This window comes from Lynx rufus, unplaced genomic scaffold, assembly GCF_022079265.1.
Source record: "Lynx rufus isolate CCGP_SWC_20201006 ecotype Redwood Valley unplaced genomic scaffold, mLynRuf1.p SCAF_2, whole genome shotgun sequence".
Classification (NCBI taxonomy): Eukaryota; Metazoa; Chordata; class Mammalia; order Carnivora; family Felidae; genus Lynx; species Lynx rufus.
The window spans coordinates 15386728-15406635 of NW_025814834.1; the positions used below are offsets into that span (position 1 = coordinate 15386728).

General features: G+C 42.5%; 1 protein-coding gene across 13 annotated transcripts in view; it reads right to left on the reverse strand.

Moving 5' to 3' along the window:
- The window catches only part of MOGAT1 (monoacylglycerol O-acyltransferase 1), a 70992-nt gene that overhangs the window by 35359 nt on the left and 15725 nt on the right, over positions 1–19908 (reverse strand). For 10 of the 13 annotated variants that reach the window (XR_006962606.1, XR_006962605.1, XM_047082332.1 and 7 more), the window contains 2 exons: positions 15998–16172; positions 14994–15193 (listed from right to left, as the gene is read on the reverse strand). Coding sequence is in view for 10 of the 13 variants with exons in the window: in XM_047082332.1 (XP_046938288.1) it covers positions 14994–15193; positions 15998–16172 (375 nt within the window). In the remaining 3 variants the exon portion in view is untranslated. Of the gene's footprint in view, positions 1–172; positions 258–3140; positions 3696–10769; positions 11315–14993; positions 15194–15997; positions 16173–19908 lie in introns of those variants that run through there. The other 3 variants (XR_006962607.1, XM_047082326.1, XM_047082331.1) reach the window with 3 other exon arrangements.

Here is a 19908-nt window from a genome sequence, read left to right on the forward strand (position 1 = left end):
CTGACTCTTGATTTTTGGCTCAGGTCATGAATTCAGTTTGTGGGTTCAAGCACCGCTTGGGATTCTCTCTCTCCCCCTCTCTCTCTGCCTCTCTAGTATTCTCTCTCTCTCTCTCACAATAAATAAAAATAAACTTTAATAGAGTCTAGAAAGAGAGACTGATAACCATTACCTCTAGGGAAGAAGGTAGAGATGGGGTAGTGTTCACTTTAACTGTATTGTAGGAATTTTCTACAATGAGAATGCAGTTGTTTTACCTGTAATTAAAAATGAACTAATTATTTTTTTAACCTGTCAACTTCTCTACATATTTCAAAAGGTGTCTAGAGTTGTCTCAGATTTTTAGAAACTACAAGATACACATGCCTTTGGCACCTGCTTTCCTGGGTCTTTCCCTGCTGCTCACTGCTCCCCCTGCTGGCCTAATGCAGCTTACTGATGCCAAGAGTTGAAAACCTACAGGATGTTCCGTGACCCGCGGCAAAGAGGTTCTTATGACCCAGGAGCAACTTGGGCATGAGGTCAAGTGGGGCCATGGGTAATAGAATGGAACTCAGAGGGGACACAGGAGGTTTCCTTTGGTCTACCCTAAGTCATTCCGTGGTACATCCAAGGTTCAAACCCACGTCAGTAACAGGTGGTGGGTGAGTTAAGAGAAAACCAAGCAAATGTTAAGTCACAGAGAAAGAAGGAAGTAATAAAATCAGTACGGGAGGTAAGGAGGTGCAGAGAAGGTAGTGATACACACACACATAGGACGAAATGTATTATTAAGAAGATACCTCTATCACTTTATCTATCTCTCTAGCTATCTAGCTATCTAGCTACCTACCAATCTATCTATCATCTATCTATCTAATGGTGCAATAAGGAGACATATATAGTAGATACATATCATATCACCTTACTGCAGTATTAATATTCTTACATTGCTAAGTTTTTAAGCAGATATAGCCTCAGGAATCTCACATACAGTTCTGAGAGCCTGGATGTCAAATTTACATAGAGTAGACATCAGTCCTTTGTCATTCCACATGACAAACTGGAACTCTCTTACTGTCAGTTGTGGTTGGAAATACGACTGAGGAGAAGGCTAACGTGGTAGTGGGGTGGAAGAGGAGCTGGGGCTGCACAGAAAACACTAGAATACCAAGCGCACCGAGCTACCGAGTAACTTCCTCCCTGGCCGTAATTTTCACATGTATAGGATAAAAAAGTAGAACTCAATGATCTTGAAACTTCCTTCTAACTCTGACCTTTTTGTTTCAGGAAAAAATTGAGAAATCTGCAGGTGACTTGAGAATCTACTAGCTGTTGCCAATCTACTAGCAAATGTACAGTTTTATAGAAATAGCTTCTGTTAAGTGAAATTAATCCCAAGAGAGGTCAAGTACGTACGATTATTCGAGGTGGAAGTCGGGGGGCCGGGGACTTAGAAAGAGGCACAGTGATCTAAGAAGATGTTGTTCCCAGATTACTTTAAATAAAATTCATGAATTCTGGGGCACCCAGGTGGCTCAGTCAGTGAAGCGTCCAATGTCGGCTCAGGTCATGATCTCACGGTTCATGAGTTCAGGCCCCACATCAGGCTCTGCGCTGACAGCTCAGAGCCTGGAGCCTTCTTTGGATTCTGTGTCTCCCTCCCTCTCTGCCCCACCCCTGCTTGCACTCTGTCTCTCTCTCTCTCTCTCAAAAATAAATAAACATTAAAAAAAAATTTAGGGGCACCTGGGTGGCTCAGTCGGTTGAGCATCCGACTTCAGCTCAAGTCATGATCTCACAGTTTATGAGTTCGGGCCCCGCATCAGGCTCTGTGCTGACAGCTCGGAGTCCAGAGCCTGCTTCAGATTCTGTGTCTCCCTCCCTCTCTCTCTGCCCCTCCCCTGCTCACAGCCTGTCTCTGTCTCTCAAAAATGGATAAAAATGTTAAAAAAAAGTTTATAAAAAAAATTTTTTTAAAAAAAAAAATTTTTTTTTCAACGTTTATTTATTTTTGGGACAGAGAGAGACAGAGCATGAACGGGGGAGGGGCAGAGAGAGAGGGAGACACAGAATCGGAAACAGGCTCCAGGCTCTGAGCCATCAGCCCAGAGCCTGACGCGGGGCTCGAACTCCCGGACTGCGAGATCGTGACCTGGCCGAAGTCGGATGCTTAACCGACTGCGCCACCCAGTCGCCCCTAAAAATATTTTTTTTTTAATTCATGAATTCTGGGCACCTGGGTGGCTCAGTCGATTGAGCATCTGACTCTAGATTTTGGCTCAGGTCATGATCTCATGGTTGTAAGATCGAGCCCCGTGTCAGGGTCCGCACTGACAGCATGGAGCCTGCTTGGGACTCTCTCTCCTTCTCTTTTTGCCCCTCCCCCACTCTCTCTCAAAAATAAACAAACATTAAAAAAAAGACTCATGGATTCTGAATTATTAATCAAGTCTTATTTTCTACGAGTTTTCCTACAGATAATTTCAATCCTGTTCTTTTCTTATTCATGGTTGTTTGTATATTTCAGGTGGCTCTTCCAGAAAGCTCAAACATGCCCATAGATATTAACTTCATCATAAGACTTTCCCCTTTTAAAGTGTGAGATGGCAGGGCGCCTGGGTGGCGCAGTCGGTTAAGCGTCCAATTTCAGCCAGGTCACGATCTCGCGGTCCGTGAGTTCGAGCCCCGCGTCAGGCTCTGGGCTGATGGCTCGGAGCCTGGAGCCTGTTTCCGATTCTGTGTCTCCCTCTCTCTCTGCCCCTCCCCCATTCATGCTCTGTCTCTCTCTGTCCCAAAAATAAATAAACGTTGAAAAAAAAAATTTTAAAGTGTGAGATGGACAGCTTCCTCCTTGCCTTTCTCTTGTTTATGTGTAGGGAAACTGAGGTACTGGAAATTTCAAAACTATATTTAAAAAAAACCAACAAAACAGGAATTAAAAATATAAAGCTGGTGCCCCTGTCCCTCATTACCAAAATTGGACCGGGGAGCAAGAAATCTTTCTCAATTACTTTTTAAAATTTTTTTAACGTTTATTTATTTTTGAGACAGAGAGAGACAGAGCATGAATGGGGGAGGGTCAGAGAGAGAGACACACACACAGAATCCGAAACAGGCTCCAGGCTCTGAGCTGTCAGCACAGAGCCCAACGTGGGGCTCGAACTTGCGGACTGCGAGATCATGACCTGAACTGAAGTCGGACGCTCAACTGATTGAGCCACCAGGCGCCCCCTCTCAATTACTTCTTGAGGGGTAAAGACAGAGGTGACAAAACAAAACCATGCAAATCTGAGAAGAGTCCCCAGAGCCCCGGAAGACCAGAATCCTTGGTCTCCACAAAAAAGATTTTTATCACTCAGAGGAAGAAAACAAAGCTAAGCCTATGTTAGCTGCAAACTGCCCTGTTACTCTCTTTTGACAACACAAAGGGGAAAAAAAATGGCTGCTCTCAGACATGAAACTCCTTGCCCTGGAAAAAATCAGCCAACATCTCTCCTGGTGGTAGAGTCGGGAATCATAGCTCCTGTTCACGTTCCGGTGCTTTTTAGAGCTGGCCGCTCGTGTGTTCCATTTCCCAGTCCCATCCAGCAATTCGAGCTGAGCTACGCGCTCACGGCCTCACACAGCAAGCAGCCTTGCCTCGTTTCTATGGTGTCGTGTCGTATTGACCTCAGATGGGGAATGAGCAGCTTCATGAGCCGTTGCATAGGCAGCTAGAGAGGAGTTTGGAAATGGGCATTATTTTCTTCTCACTGAGACCAAGAGTAGGTCTTTGGCAACAAGAAATCTTTGCTGTTTTTCTTTAATTCTGAAAATTCCACAGAGTTGATCTCTCGACTGATCTCACACAGGAATTGCTCTTTCTTGGGCTGCTACACAGCTGGACCCTAGAGAAAGGCTAGGCTGTTGGCAGAGGGGGTTGCAAAGGGTCAACATGTGGGTGCCCACGAAACCTGGGTTTATTGAAACTCTGGCTTATGGTGGAGGCTCAAATAATATGCCTGACATGAGGAAAGAGCATGCGTGTGTGTGTGTGTGTATGTGTGTGTGTGTGTGTGTGTGCTTCCATACACACACACACACACACACACACACACACACATACTCAAGAACATTCATTAAACACTTACTGTGTTACACTGGGCACCACACTAATCCCCTTAACATTATCTCTTTAAACCCCTACTTGACATTTAAATTTAAATTAGGCTCCCCTTCCTTTCTTTGTATTTCAGAGAATCCCTTATCCTGCTTTTTTTTTTTCCTCATCAGGATATAATCATGACATGAAACATAATGCACTACTTTTGTCAAATGGGTTCAAACCAGTTTTATTTTATTAAAGTACACTCCTTTCCCCATCTATAGCAAGAATGATACAATAAGCACCTGAGTACTCTTCTAGACTCATCAGCTTTGAACATTTTGTGCACAAGCGCGGCTACCCACGTGTGCGCGCGCAGATATACGTGTGTATTATTTTTATTTTTGTAGACCCATTTGAAAGTAAGTTGTAGACATCAATGGTTCGATTGTATTATCATCCCTAAACATTTTGGCATGTGGTTCTTAAGTACAACAACACTGGTCTTCTTTTTTAATGTTTATTATTTATTTTTGAGAGAGAGAGAGAGAGAGAGTGAGTGGGAGGGGCAGAAAGAAAGAGGGAGACAGAGAATCCCAAAAAGGCTCTGTGCTGTCAGCACACAGCCTGATGCAGGGCTCGATGCCACAAACCATGAGATCATAACCTGAGCTGAAATCAAGAGCCAGACGCTTCACAGACTGAACCACCCAGGCGCCTCAAGAACACTGTCCTTTTTATTTTATTTTATTTTATTTTATTTTATTTTATTTTATTTACTTATTTTTTTTAAGTTTATTTATTTTTGACACAGAGAGCAAGCGTGAGCTAGGGAGGGGCAGAGAGAGAGAAGAGACACAGAATCCGAAGCAGACTCCAGTCTCCGAGCTGTCAGCACAGAGCCTGACGCGGAGCTCGAACTCACGAACCGTGAGACGATGACCTGGGCCAAAGTTGGACGCTTAACTGACTGGGCCACCCAGGCGCCGCAAGAACGCTGTCCTTTTTAAATACACCATTCTCATACCCAAGGCATCTAACCTCTACACAATTATTTTGTACTTAGTTCACATTCAAACTTGATGAACTGTCTCCATGATATCCTTACAGCTGATTGCCACCCCCTATCCCCCACAACCATCCATGACAGCTGCTGTGTCTTTGAGCACTCTCTCTTTTTGGTCTTTCAGGAAATTAATATTTTTGAAGAGTCTAGGCCAGTTGTTTAACACAATCTGAATGTCCCACAATCTGAATTTGTCAATTTCCTCATGATTTGATTTCGACGAACACTTCAGCAAGGACACTTACAAAGAGAGATGGAAACATGTTTAATAGCACTCAACAGTCTGGTCAGGAAGCCCTCCGGGCTGTACATCAGCCCGTACTCTCCTATTCTGGGGGTGCGCAAAGTGCTTTCTCACGTACAATGTCATCTGATCCACAGAATAACCCTTGGAGAAGACAGGACAATTGTAACAGTTTCCTCTTTAGAGTTGTAAAATCTGAGGCTCAGGGAAGACAAATGAAACCACCTAAGTCCCTCTGAATCAGACCCCAAGACCGTATCACTTGCTTCTGTACATGTGGCTGAGGCACGACAAATGGCTTCTTAATGTCCATTTTGATTTCTTTGTGTGGCTGGGGCCTGCCATCACGTTGGGCCCACAATGGAAAGAAGCAATTTCTTAATGGCAGTGATCATATTTTTTTCATTTTGCCGTAAATATAAAAGTGAAACAGCAATCCCTATCAAAATAGCACCAGCATTCTCCAAAGAGCTAGAACAAACAATCCTAAAATTTGTATGGAACCAGGAAAGACCCCGAATAGCCAAAGCAATTTTGAAAAAGAAAACTGAAGCTGGAGGCATCACAATCTCAGACTTCAAGCTGTATTACAAAGCTATAATCATCAAGACAGTATGGTACTGGTACCAAAACAGACACTCAGGTCAATGGAACAGAATAGAAAACCCAGAAATGGACCCACGAACGTATGGCCAACTAATCTTTGACAAAGCAGGAAAGAATATCCAATGGAATAAAGACACTCTCTTCAGCAAGTGGTGCTGGGAAAACTGGACAGTGACATGCAGAAAAATGAACCCGACCACTTTCTTACATCATACACAAAAATAAACTCAAAATGGATGAAAGACCCAAACGTAAAACAAGAAGCCATCAAAATCCTAGAGGAGAAAGCAGGTAAAAACCCCTTTGACCTCAGCCACAGCAACTTCTCACTCGACACGTCTCTGGAGGCAAGGGAAGCCAGCAAAAATGAAGTACTGGGACCTCATCAAAATAAAAAGCTTCTGCACAGCTAAGGAAACAATCGGCAAAACTAAAAGGCAACCGACAGAATGGGAGAAGATATTTGCAAATGACGTATCAGATAAAGGGTTAGTATTCAAAATCTATAAAGAACTTATCAAACACAACACCCATAAAACAAATAATCCAGTGAAGAAATGGGCAAAAGACACGAATAGGCACTTCTCCAAAGAAGACATCCAGATGTGAACAGACACACGAAAACATGCTCAACATCACTCATCACCAGGGAAATAGAAATCAAAACCACAATGAGATACCACCTCACACCTGTCAGAACGGCTAACATTAACAACTCAGGCAACGACAGACGTTGGCGAGGATGTGGAGAAAGAGGAACCCTCTTGCACTGCTAGTGGGAATGCAAACTGGTGCAGCCACTCTGGAAAACATTATGGAGGCTCCTCAAAAAATTAAAAATAGAACTACCCTATGACCCAGCAATTGCACTCTGCTAGGTATTTATCCAAGGGATACAGGTGTGCTGTTTCAAAGGGGCACATGCACCCCAATGTTTATAGCAGTGCAAACGACAATAGCCAAAGTATGAAAAGAGCCCAAATGTCCATCGACAGATGAATGGATAAAGAAGATGTGGTGTATACACACACACACACACACACACACACACACACACACACACACACAATGGAGTATTACTCGGCAATCAAAAAGAACGAAATCTTGCCTTTTGCAACTATGTGGATGGAACTGGAGGGTATTATGCTAAGCGAAATGAGTAAGAGAGAGACAAATATCATATGACTTCAAAGTCCTCATATGAGGACTTGAAGATACTAAGCAGATGAACATAAGGGAAGGGAAGCAAAAATAATTTAAAACCAGGGAGGGGGACAAAACATAAGAGACTCTTAAATATAGAGAACAAACAGAGGGTTGCTGAAAGGGTTGTGGGAGGAGGGATGGGCTAAATGGGTAAGGGGCATTAAGGAATGTACTCCTGAAATCATTGTTGCACTATATACTAACTAACTTGGATGCAAATTTAAAAATTAATTAATTTTAAAAAAGTGAAACAAACACTTCTATCACATCCATAATAAAATTTAGGCTGAGGAATTAATAGAACTAGAAAGTCAGGGGAAGTTATGGGGCTGCACAAGATGGGAAGGGAGCCTTTCCCATGACCCATGCAAACACAGCTGATAAGCCTCTCTGGGTATCCAGAATTCAAATAATCTAACACTGGGAGGAAGGAGGACTTTTCCTTATGGTAAATGCCAACTAATTAATATAGAAGGAATGCTAGAGCTGGAAAACCACCAGTTTGCAATCATGACTGCAATAATCGATTCAGGCAAGAATTATCAATGGATAGGAAAGCCACCAAGTAAAATCTGATGAACAGAACAATTACAGTGTCTAAGTAACACTATCCCCAGGTTACTTGTTAATGAAAAGGAAAAAGTCTTTATATTTGTAAATATAAATCTAAGATACATGATATATTTACGTATGTAAACATATAAAGGTTTCTGTAGACAAATCTCTGTAATTTATCTTTATGGTAGAGAAACCTGGCAAACACCCCACTCAAGTGATCAAAGTGAGTATCACCAACAGTGGGACAAACTGACATCAACAGCTTCCTGATACACGAGGTCCTGAGGAAGACGCACCAGCATTCCTGTGGAATTCTTGCCACAGACGCGTAACTGGAATATAACCACGACGGACCATACCAACCCACAGTGAGGAACATTCTAGAAACCACTGGCCTATACTCCTCCAAATCGCTCCTGTCATAAAGACAAAGGCAAGTTGAAAAATGATCCCAGCCTAAAGCAGGCTAAAGAGATGCGAAAATTCAACGCGACGTATGATTCTGTTTGGGGGAAAAGACACGTGACCCACCCCCTTCCCCAAAAAGCACAGCTAACAAGGCAACGATTGTGGCCATTGGTGAAGTTTGAAATATAGGCTGTACACTGGTTAACGGTCCTTGATCAACATTCAATTTCCTAAATTGCACTGACATCAGAGAAGAGAATCATCTTGCTCTTAAGAGACACACAGAAGCAGATGTCATGATTTCAGCTCCTATCAGAAAGTTCAGTGCTGTATTAGACCACTAGAGAGAGAAACACTGTAGCAAAATGTTACAAGTGTGGGAGAAAGGCACACAGGAGTTCATTTTACTATTCATGAAACTTTTCTGAACCTTTGAAATTTTTCAACATAAACTTACAGAAATTAAAATCAACACATACAACGGTACATGAAATTTCCCCCTTTAAATGGCAAGCCTCCCTTGTCTCTTGCTTTCTTGCCCAAACATGCAACTTCCCATCATACTACGCGCACGGGCTCTACAACGTGAATTTAAAAGTAGCCTGCCTTAAAATTTTTAACGTCTACGTGTTAGGTATTTAAAAACTTAAGAAGTATCATCAGACAGGCATAACTGAAGAATGATTTGTTTACAAATGGGTCTTGAGCTCCTACTCTGTGTGCCCTGGGAATACAGCAGGGAACAGTGAGACAAAATCCCGGCGGGCCTCCTGGAGCTCTATACTGTGGAAAGAAACAATTCCCAGGAACTGCACTCCTTTACACATTGTTCTTAGAGTCTAAACTTCTTTCAATTATCCCTCCTGATTATTATGATGCACGTGATAGTTAAATCAGTTTCTCTCCATTATTTATGTAACGAATCACGATTTTGTGAACGCTTTATTGTATTTTGATAAACCAACAATAACATAAAATACGTAAATTATATACTATTTTTGAAATGTATAAAGGAAATATACGGTAGCTTCTTTTTTTTTAATTTTTTTTTAACGTTTATTTATTTTTGAAAGAGAGAGAGACAGAGCATGAACAGAGGAGGGGCAGAGAGAGAGGGAGACACAGAATTCAAAACAGGCTCCAGGCTCTGAGCTGTCAGCACAGAGCCCGACGCGGGGCTCAAACTCACGGACCGTGAGATCATGACCTGAGCCGAAGTCAGACGCTCAACCGACTGAGCCACCCAGGCGCCCCTATGGTAGCTTCTTATATTACTTTTTTCATTTTAATTCTAGTCCTGTGTAACCTACACTGTAATATTAGTTAACCTACAGTGTAATATTAGTTTCGGGTGTACAATATAGTGATTCAACACTTCAATATATCACCCGGTGCTCATCGCAGCAAGTAAACTCCTTAATCCTCATCACCTATTTCACTCATTCCACCACCAACTTCCCTTTCGTAAGCATTGAATGACCCTCAGCAAAGAGGAAAGAGGGTTTTGATGGAGGACACAGAGAAACCTGGTGGTTTAGCAAGGTTTGGTGTAAGAAATACACGGAGGGTAACTGTGACCTGATGATGGCACTTTGGGTTGAATGAGAACATATTTCTTCTAAAAGGATTTAATTAGTAGGATATTAACAGACACAGCCTTGCAGTGTTAGTAATTCTCGCTAGTATTAGAGAATCGTTGACGCTGAAATGAATGCTCTAACGTCGATGGGGAAGTGAAGGCCCACAGATGCGTGAACATGTGTAGGATGGATAATCTGAGCATCTCCAGACAGCTGTCAGTGAGAGAATTAAAGATGAAATGATGAGGGGCGCCTGGGTGGCGCAGTCGGTTGAGCGTCCGACTTCAGCCAGGTCACGATCTCGCGGTCCGTGAGTTCGAGCCCCGCGTCGGGCTCTGGGCTGATGGCTCGGAGCCTGGAGCCTGCTTCCGATTCTGTGTCTCCCTCTCTCTCTGCCCCTCCCCCGTTCATGCTCTGTCTCTCTCTGTCCCAAAAATAAATAAAAAACGTTGAAAAAAAATTAAAAAAAAAAAGATGAAGTGATGATTGAGGATGAACTGAACTAATATTTACTGAGTCTTTATGATGCAAGGTAGAGTTAAGTTCACAAACTCTTTTATTTTAATCCTTTTTTTTTAAACGTTTGTTTATTTTTGAGAGGGAGAGAGCGCACATGAGCGGGACAGGGGCAGAGAGAGAGGGGGAGACACGGAATCCGAGCATCAGAGACACAGAATCTGAAGCAGGCTCCAGGCTCTGATCTGCCAGCACAGAGCCTGATGCGGGGCTTGAACCCACGAATGGTGAGATCACGACCTGAGCCAAAGTCAAATGCTTCACCGACTGAGCCATCCAGGTGCCCCATTTATTTTATTTTATTTATTTTTTTTTTAATTTTTTTTCAACGTTTTTTATTTATTTTGGGACAGAGAGAGACAGAGCATGAACGGGGGAGGGGCAGAGAGAGAGGGAGACACAGAACCGGAAACAGGCTCCAGGCTCCGAGCCGTCAGCACAGAGCCCGACGCGGGGCTCGAACTCACAGACCGCGAGATCGTGACCTGGCTGAAGTCGGACGCTTAACCGACTGCGCCACCCAGGCGCCCCAATTTTATTTTTTAAAATATAAACCCTTAATTAAGTAGAAGGGGAGCAGAGAGATCACAAAATAAGTTGCTGGTCTGGATGCTACCTGACCTGCCTGGGCTGTGTCAGGGAGTCAGCAAAGAAACAACTCTGGGTTTGAAGTGCATTAATTTAAAACGGAAATGAACACAGCAACTTAGGTCTCTGTTGCAATATCACATTGCATTGGGTTGATACATAGCTCTGCTTTTGTCTAAGGAATTGTCCATATTCTATCCTTACTTGGGTTATTTCAAATAAAAGTCCTTAAATGCACATGGTCTGTGCGGGTCTGGTTCACTCAAATCAGGCTGGCCTCAGTCATCTGGCTGGTGATAAAATCAATCTCGTGGTGGCTGAGGTGTTATGTAAATGTTCATATTCTCAGCTTGCTTTTTTAAAAGGTTTCAAATACTGGCAGGACACTGAAGATGCCAGAGATAAGACGTGGTATTTCCGATGTAATTGTTTGGGAGGTAAGCAGAAAGGATGGACTGAAGCAAGTTTCCCTTATTCTAAATGTTAAAGAGAAGCACATTAGACAGGCATGAGCGAAAAACCAGAGCTCTGTTTGCTAGTCTCAACAACGAATTCAGATCTGGTCATTTCTATCTGACCCCTGACCCAAATAGTTATTTGTCAGCAGAGTTAAAACTAGGCTGTGTCAAGTGATAACCACTTAAAACTAAAGTTTAACCCCACTGGGTGATAACTGTAATCATTTAATCCAACAAAATACACTTGGCTTTCAACATTGGCAACCTATTTCACGCGTGTATGAGTTACACTTAAACGTCAGTTCCTAAAAATAATGTCTTTCAATTTTCCTTATATCCCCCCAAATGCCAACTATAGTACTTTGCACATAAGGGACCAAAACCAGTATCAGGACATAGAAAAATCATGCTCTTACAAAATCAATGTACAGAAATCAGTTGCATTCTTATACACTAACAATGAAGCAACAGAAAGACAAATAAAGAAACTGATCCCATTCACAATTGCACCAAAAAGCATAAAATACCTAGGAATAAATCTAACCAAAGATGTAAAGGATCTGTATGCTGAAAATTATAGAAAGCTTATGAAGGTAATTGAAGAAGATTTAAAGAAATGGAAAGACATTCCCTGCTCATGGATTGGAAAAATAAATATTGTCAAAATGTCAATACTACCCAAAGCTATCTACACATTCAATGCAATCCCAATCAAAATTGCACCAGCATTCTTCTCGAAACTAGAACAAGCAATCCTAAAATTCATATGGAACCACAAAAGGCCCCGAATAGCCAAAGGAATTTTGAAGAAGAAGACCAAAGCAGGAGGCATCACAATCCCAGACTTCAGCCTCTACTACAAAGCTGTCATCATCAAGACAGCATGGTATTGGCACAAAAACAGACACACAGACCAATGGAATAGAATAGAAACCCCAGAACTAGACCCACAAACATATGGCCAACTCATCTTTGACAAAGCAGGAAAGAACATCCAATGGAAAAAAGACAGCCTCTTTAACAAATGGTGCTGGGAGAACTGGACAGCAACATGCAGAAGGTTGAAACTAGACCACTTTCTCACACCATTTACAAAAATAAACTCAAAATGGATAAAGGACCTAAATGTGAGACAGGAAACCATCAGAACCTTAGAGGAGAAAGCAGGAAAAGACCTCTCTGACCTCAGCCGTAGCAATCTCTTACTCGACACATCCCCAAAGGCAAGGGAATTAAAAGCAAAAGTGAATTACTGGGACCTTATGAAGATAAAAAGCTTCTGCACAGCAAAGGAAACAACCAACAAAACTAAAAGACAACCAACGGAATGGGAAAAGATATTTGCAAATGACATATCGGACAAAGGGCTAGTATCTAAAATCTATAAAGAGCTCACCAAACTCCACACCCGAAAAACAAATAACCCAGTGAAGAAATGGGCAGAAAACATGAATAGACACTTCTCTAAAGAAGACATCCAGATGGCCAACAGGCACATGAAAAGATGTTCAGCGTCGCTCCTTATCAGGGAAATACAAATCAAAACCACACTCAGGTATCACCTCACGCCAGTCAGAGTGGCCAAAATGAACAAATCAGGAGACTATAGATGCTGGAGAGGATGTGGAGAAACGGGAACCCTCTTGCACTGTTGGTGGGAATGCAAATTGGTGCAGCCGCTCTGGAAAACAGTGTGGAGGTTCCTCAGAAAATTAAAAATAGACCTACCCTATGACCCAGCAATAGCACTGCTAGGAATCTACCCAAGGGATACAGGAGTACTGATGCATAGGGGCACTTGTACCCCAATGTTCATAGCAGCACTCTCAACAATAGCCAAATTATGGAAAGAGCCTAAATGTCCATCAACTGATGAATGGATAAAGAAATTGTGGTTTATATACACAATGGAATACTACGTGGCAATGAGAAAAAATGAAATATGGCCTTTTGTAGCAACGTGGATGGAACTGGAGAGTGTGATGCTAAGTGAAATAAGCCATACAGAGAAAGACAGATACCATATGGTTTCACTCTTATGTGGATCCTGAGAAACTCAACAGGAACCCATGGGGGAGGGGAAAGGAGAAAAAAAAAAAGACGTTAGAGTGGGAGAGAGCCAAAGCATAAGAGACTGTTAAAAACTGAGAACAAACTGAGGGTTGATGGGGGGTGGGAGGGAGGGGCGGGTGGGTGATGGGTATTGAGGAGGGCACCTTTTGGGATGAGCACTGGGTGTTGTATGGAAACCAATTTGTCAATAAACTTCATAAAAAAAAAAAAAAAAAAGAAAAATCATGCTCTGAAACATGTTGATTACCTGCTTAAATATATATATATAGGTTGCAAAATATATATATATATAGGTTGCAAAATATATATTTATATATATAGGTTGCAAAATATATATATATATATTGCAACCTATATATATATATATTTATATATATATATATTTTGCAACCTATATATATATATATTTATATATATATATTTTGCAACCTATTTATATATATTTATATATATAGCCAAAGAAATGTAACCAGCTTCTCTTGGAAAAACACAACGGCAAACTTATCTCTGTGTTACCATTACAGTAACTAATCAACAGTCTGCTAACATTCCATGTGAGTTAAATACACAGTTAAAAATAGTGTCATGTGACTGCACGTGAAATGCAATGCTCTCAGAAACTGAAAGCAGTAAAATCCCGTTCTAAGGAAACAGACCTAAAAACATTTTGAATGGCATTTAATGGACTGTCTCTGGTGAAACTATTACTTCCAGTTTCAGATGAAGTATATACAGTTTGGTTAATTGTGCTACTAGGGTCTGGCTCTGCCCTTTCTCCTGCTGGGCGGTCCAGGTCACTTTCGATGTGAAGAGCTAATTACTCTGCTCCTCAGTCCTTCTGTCAACATGGTCTGTCACCCTCCTCCCCCATCTCAAGTCTGCCCAATATACAACTTTTTAAAAATAAGATCAGTCTATATTAGAATACATACAACTACAGTGAGTGGCCTCCCAAAATTGTTTTTGCTACAGACTGATGCCTATGTGAACTGAATATGATGAAGATATTCATTAAACAGAAATCTGCATACATTAATAGACTGTGCTGTAACGCATTCATCAAAGGACTGCTACGTTACGATCTGCTCGAACAGAGAAATGGATTCATATACAGTACTAGAAATTTTATGTCTAGGGGAGCCTGGGTGGCTCAGGCAGTTAAGCGTCTGGCTCTTGATTTCGGCTCAGGTCACAATCTTGCAGTTCATAGGTTTGAGCCCCGCATCGGGCTGTGCACTGACAATACAAAGCCTGCTTGGGATTCTCTCTCTCCCTCTCTCTGCCCCTAGCCTGCTCACTCTCTCCCTCTTAAAAATAAATAAATAAAAATTAAAAAAAAAAAAGGAAAAAAGGAAGAAACTCTATGTCTAAATTGGATTCTCCCTGTAGTTCAATAGCAGTATTCTTGAAAGTATTCAATTCCCAAGTGAAAAACAGTCATTTCTTAGCTAAAGATGTATCATAAATAAAGCTCAAATAACATCTATAGGATTCTTATTTTAGGAAGTTCTTACTTGAAGCCACTTCTCTCACACTAACACCACAATCAATAACAGTAACATGGCTCAAAGTTAGGTAATACTTTTACTTATTCTAACAAGCGTTTGGTCCTTGAGGTACATACCAACAGTGTGGATCGGTTTCCTGTATGGCATCAGGCCAAAATTGTATTGAAAAATCCCTCTGGCATGGAAAAGAGGCAAAGCAAACCCCATGATCTTCTGTAGCCTCTCTTGCACGGTTCGAAGCCATGAGCCTTCAGGGTTGTTAACTTGTTTAAACAGCTCATTTTCTCCAAAAGAAAACACTGGGACCAAGGAGGCGCTACAAATAACAAAGGGGAAGAGTACAGATTTTCAATGGAAGGGATTTAAGTATTTTATTCTGTCCAGCTGGCTTGTGCAACCTATTCCTGACAATTTTTCAATGTTCCTCTGCCTCCCTATCCTGCTAATTTCATGTTCCACACCATGAAACTTATACTTGAAATCGTTTGAGAAGGGACTTCAGCAGCCTAGCAATTTATGGAAGTTTATTCGAGAGCCAATCAAGGCTCCAGGAAACTTCTTTTCCACCTATAGTTTGGGCCATGGTTCATTTGTTCATTTGACTGGAAATCTGTACTGTGAATATAAAATTTTGTACCTTTTTTGTTTGCTTTGCTTTGCAAGGTGAGTGTAGGTGCTGGATGCCGTGACACTGAACTACCTTACTGGGAAGGTCGTATTCCAGTCCCCATGAACACCAACATTTACTTTTAGTGTCAGGTCAACTAAGAGGAGGTCTGCCTTTAAGGACAAGAAACAATACTTTATTTCTCTGTGTTCATTTAATAACGTCTTAATTTCCAGGGGCGCCTGGGTGGCTCAGTCGGTTGAGCTTCCGACTTCGGCTCAGGTCATGATCTCACAGTTCGTGAGTTCTAGCCCCACGTTGGGCTTTGTGCTGACAGATCAGAGCTGGAGCCTGCTTCGGATTCTGTGTCACCCTCTCTCTCTCTCTCTCTGCCCCTCCCCCACTCACACCATGTCTGTTTCTCCAAAATTAATAAACGTTAAAAAAAAATTTTTTTTTTAAATAATGTCTTAACTTCTCTGACCCAGGTACCTGAAATGAGAAACCACTTACCCATGGGTCAAAGCAATTTTAACAAATCCTTTCCGCTGGCGGATGAACAGAGTGAATTTTCCAGGATGGGCATCCAGCGATTCTTCTGCGCCCCCAAGAACTATGACTGAAATGTTTCCACCTCCCTCCTTGCTCAGCACATGGGACACACTCTTCTTAGAAACTGAGACTGGCCCTTAGTGAATAAAACAAAAAGGGTAAGTACTTATTGTGTTTTAAAAATTACAGCATTTTTATCATAATATTCTGTGGCGTCTGCGAACACTTAACAAAATTCCCTACACTGCTTACATATGGAACAACTTGTAGTTTATAATTTTGACACAGCCAGATCTGTGGTAACGTATTCCATTAATTAGATCTAACGTTTTGGCAGGTGATGGGCTGCATCTTTAAAATGTCACTTGTGGGGCGCCTGGGTGGCGCAGTCGGTTAAGCGTCCGACTTCAGCCAGGTCACGATCTCGCGGTCCGGGAGTTCGAGCCCCGCGTCGGGCTCTGGGCTGATGGCTCAGAGCCTGGAGCCTGTTTCCGATTCTGTGTCTCCCTCTCTCTCTGCCCCTCCCCCGTTCATGCTCTGTCTCTCTCTGTCCCAAAAATAAATAAACGTTGAAAAAAAAAATTTTAAATGTCACTTGTTATTGGGACGCCTGGGTGGCTCAGTCAGTTAGGTGTCCGATTCGGCTCAGGTCATGATCTCACCATTTGTGGGTTCGAGCCCCGTGTCAGACTCTGTGCTGACAGCTCGGAGCCCAGAGCCTGCTTCAGATTCTGTGTCTCCCTCTCTCTCTGCCCCTTGCCCACTCACACTGTCTCTCAAAAACAAATAAACATTAAAATTTTATCCAAAAAATTTTTTTAAGATGTCACTTGTTAAATCTACCGCTTATTTGGATAGGTTGTGCACTGCTCAATTCTATCTATGGACTCTATTCATACTGCATTATAAGTAAAAGGGCCCCCTGCAATTGTTCAGTCACAACCTGCATGGCTGTATTTGGTGGCCTTGATCAGTAGCCTGCTGAATCCTGGCTCAGAACCAAAAAGCATATCCTTTTCAAGAGGCTGCAACAGGGGCGCCTGGGTGGCGCAGTCGGTTAAGTGTCCGACTTCAGCCAGGTCACGATCTCACGGTCCGTGAGTTTGAGCCCCGCGTCAGGCTCTGGGCTGATGGCTCGGAGCCTGGAGCCTGTTTCCGATTCTGTGTCTCCCTCTCTCTCTGCCCCTCCCCCGTTCATGCTCTGTCTCTCTCTGTCCCAAAAATAAATAAACGTTGAAAAAAAAATTAAAAAAAAAAAAAAAAGAGGCTGCAACAGATCTTCTGAACACACAAGGGCCTGTTGTCAGATATTCTACATGGATTCTTGTTTCCCAAACCTACGTTTGTATTGTAAATGGTTTTAAAAGTTCAGACGTTTAACAAATAACCAGATCTTTACATGGTTCCAAAATGCCTAGTCTGACTTTGGTAAACTGTTTACTTAAGACCGTGATATAATTGTTCGGTCTTTGTACCAGGCTTTCCCACATAAAAATAACTTTAAAGATTCCTTTTCAGATTTTGAACGTACTATGTCCTCTTGGAGGAAAACATCATGAACTCTTACAGGAAAAGAAAAAAGAGGAAAACACAAGCCATTCATGACCTGTATTTCAGAGATAATTCCTTTTTAATGTCTTATTGTTTCCTCCCATTCTTGGCTTCATCCATTGTTTTTGGTCATAAAAGAATATGTCGGACATGTTTTATTAAGACACAACACACCTCATCTCTCAAAGGAAAATTATATGCTTATTTTTCTGTGAGCTCCTATTACTGGGGGAATATAGAATAATGCAGGATTCTGAGTGACCAACCACTTTCTCAAGAGAAGAGGCAGGAGCCTGGGTGGCTCAGTCAGTTAAGCAAGCGTCTGACTCTTGATTTCGGCTCAGATCGTGATCTCACGGTTGTCAGATGGAGTCCCGTACCGGGCTCTGTGCTGAGCATAGAGCCTGCTTGGGACTCTCTCTCTCCCTCTATGCCCCTCCCCCACCTGTGCTTGCTTACTCTCTCTCTCAAAATAAATGAATCAATAAAGATTAAAAAAAGAGACAAAGAGAGAAGAAGCAGAGAGTGGTGGGTTAGAGGGCAAAGAACCCCGAGCCTCAATGGGTTTGAACTTCCTCTGAGTTCAAGGCACGACCATTGTGCCCCATGTGCCCTGAGTGGAAACTGGAGGCATAGCTTCCGGGCCTTTTAGATTTCCAGATACCGACTCTCCTCCGGGCACTTCTCAGTGTCCCTTTCTAGGCTCCCTTTACAGGATCTCTGTAAATGCTGCTATGTCTTAAGGCTCTAAGACCTGAATATTTGTATCCCTCTAAAATTTCTATAAACCCTAATCCCCAATAGAATGGTATTAAGAAGTAGGACCTCTGGAAAGAATAAATGAATGAGGTCATGAGAATGCAGCCCCAAGATGAGATCAGTGTTCTTATCAAAAGAGGAAGAGACAAGGGTTATGTTATGTGAAGACATAACAAGATGGCTTGCTGTGTGCAGGCCAGCAATGGGGCTCTCACCAAACACTGGATCTGCCAGTGCCTTGATCTTGGACATCCAGCCTCCAGAACAGTGAACAATAAACGTCTATTATTTCAGCCACCCAGTCTATGGTATTTCGTTACAGCAGGTTGATCTATGACAGGCTCCTTCCTCGTTTCTAACACCTTTTAACGTTATCTACATACATGGATTCAACTACCACTTACAATTGCTGAGTTCTCCCAAACGTTATCTCCTGGGACATCTTCCTCCTGAGGCCCTTCACCCACACTTCCAATGGCCCAGTGGACATTTCTACCTTGACAACTCAAAGACACCTCGGGTTCCATGTTGCCAAACCCAGTGCGCTGTATTCTTCCTCAAGGTTGTCCTTCTGGCAACATTTCTTCTCAGGGGGAATGGGGCCATCATCTACTCTGTCACCCAAGTCAAAAGTATAGGCTCCTCCCATATATATTCCCCCTTCTTAGCAATCATGTCGACACATCAGTCATTCCTTCATTCAGAACACGTACTGAGCACCTGCTACAAGGCAGACACTGCGCTAGAGGCTGATGATATGATGACATATACATTGCTTGCTACCTTCACGAGCCCGCAGCAATCAATAAGTCTCGGTGAATCTATCGGCTGCTTTTCCTACTGACCTCCTCTGCGTAGTATATAAGGCTGTTGTGAGCCGATCTCTGCTACCTGCCCACCTTACTCGGTACACAGGAAGGAACAGGAGTCTTGAAACATGAAATGTGTCCCGCCTGACACCTGGTGAGTACAGACTCATGAAAATGGACCAAGAGGAATGGTTTGGAGGTGGGACCTACAGGGACTTACAGCGACAGAAATCTATTGGGTAAGAGCAAAACAGGCACTGGTCAGCAAAGGACCTCTGAAACCCTACTGGTTCTTTATTACCGGGGGTTCAGTACACATGTCCGTCTGTCTCTCATGCCCAGACGGACGGCTGCCAAGGCAGGCACAGAGTAGAAGGGGCTGTCCTAGGAAGCCGGTTCCAGGAAAAATCAAGAACTCTCTAAACTTTAAGACAAGGACACCCTAGAGCTTCAAGTGTGGATATTTTTATTTAGCCTTTAGGAGATCTCAGGTCATAGGAAAAAGGAAAAGATCTCATAATGTCATAAGCCTGAGTGAACAGACAAGTTTAATCTCAAATGCTGGCTCGAGTAAATGGCAGCGAGTGTGAGGGCACTACTTGTTGAAAGACTCTCAGGTTGATTATATGTATCTGTCATGGCCACGGAGAGGGGTGTATCTACATCTCTCGGGCCATGAATTGCCACACCTGCTCTCAGTTATGCCACTCAAACGCACTTGTGGCTTGGAACCACAACTGGGTACCGTAAATA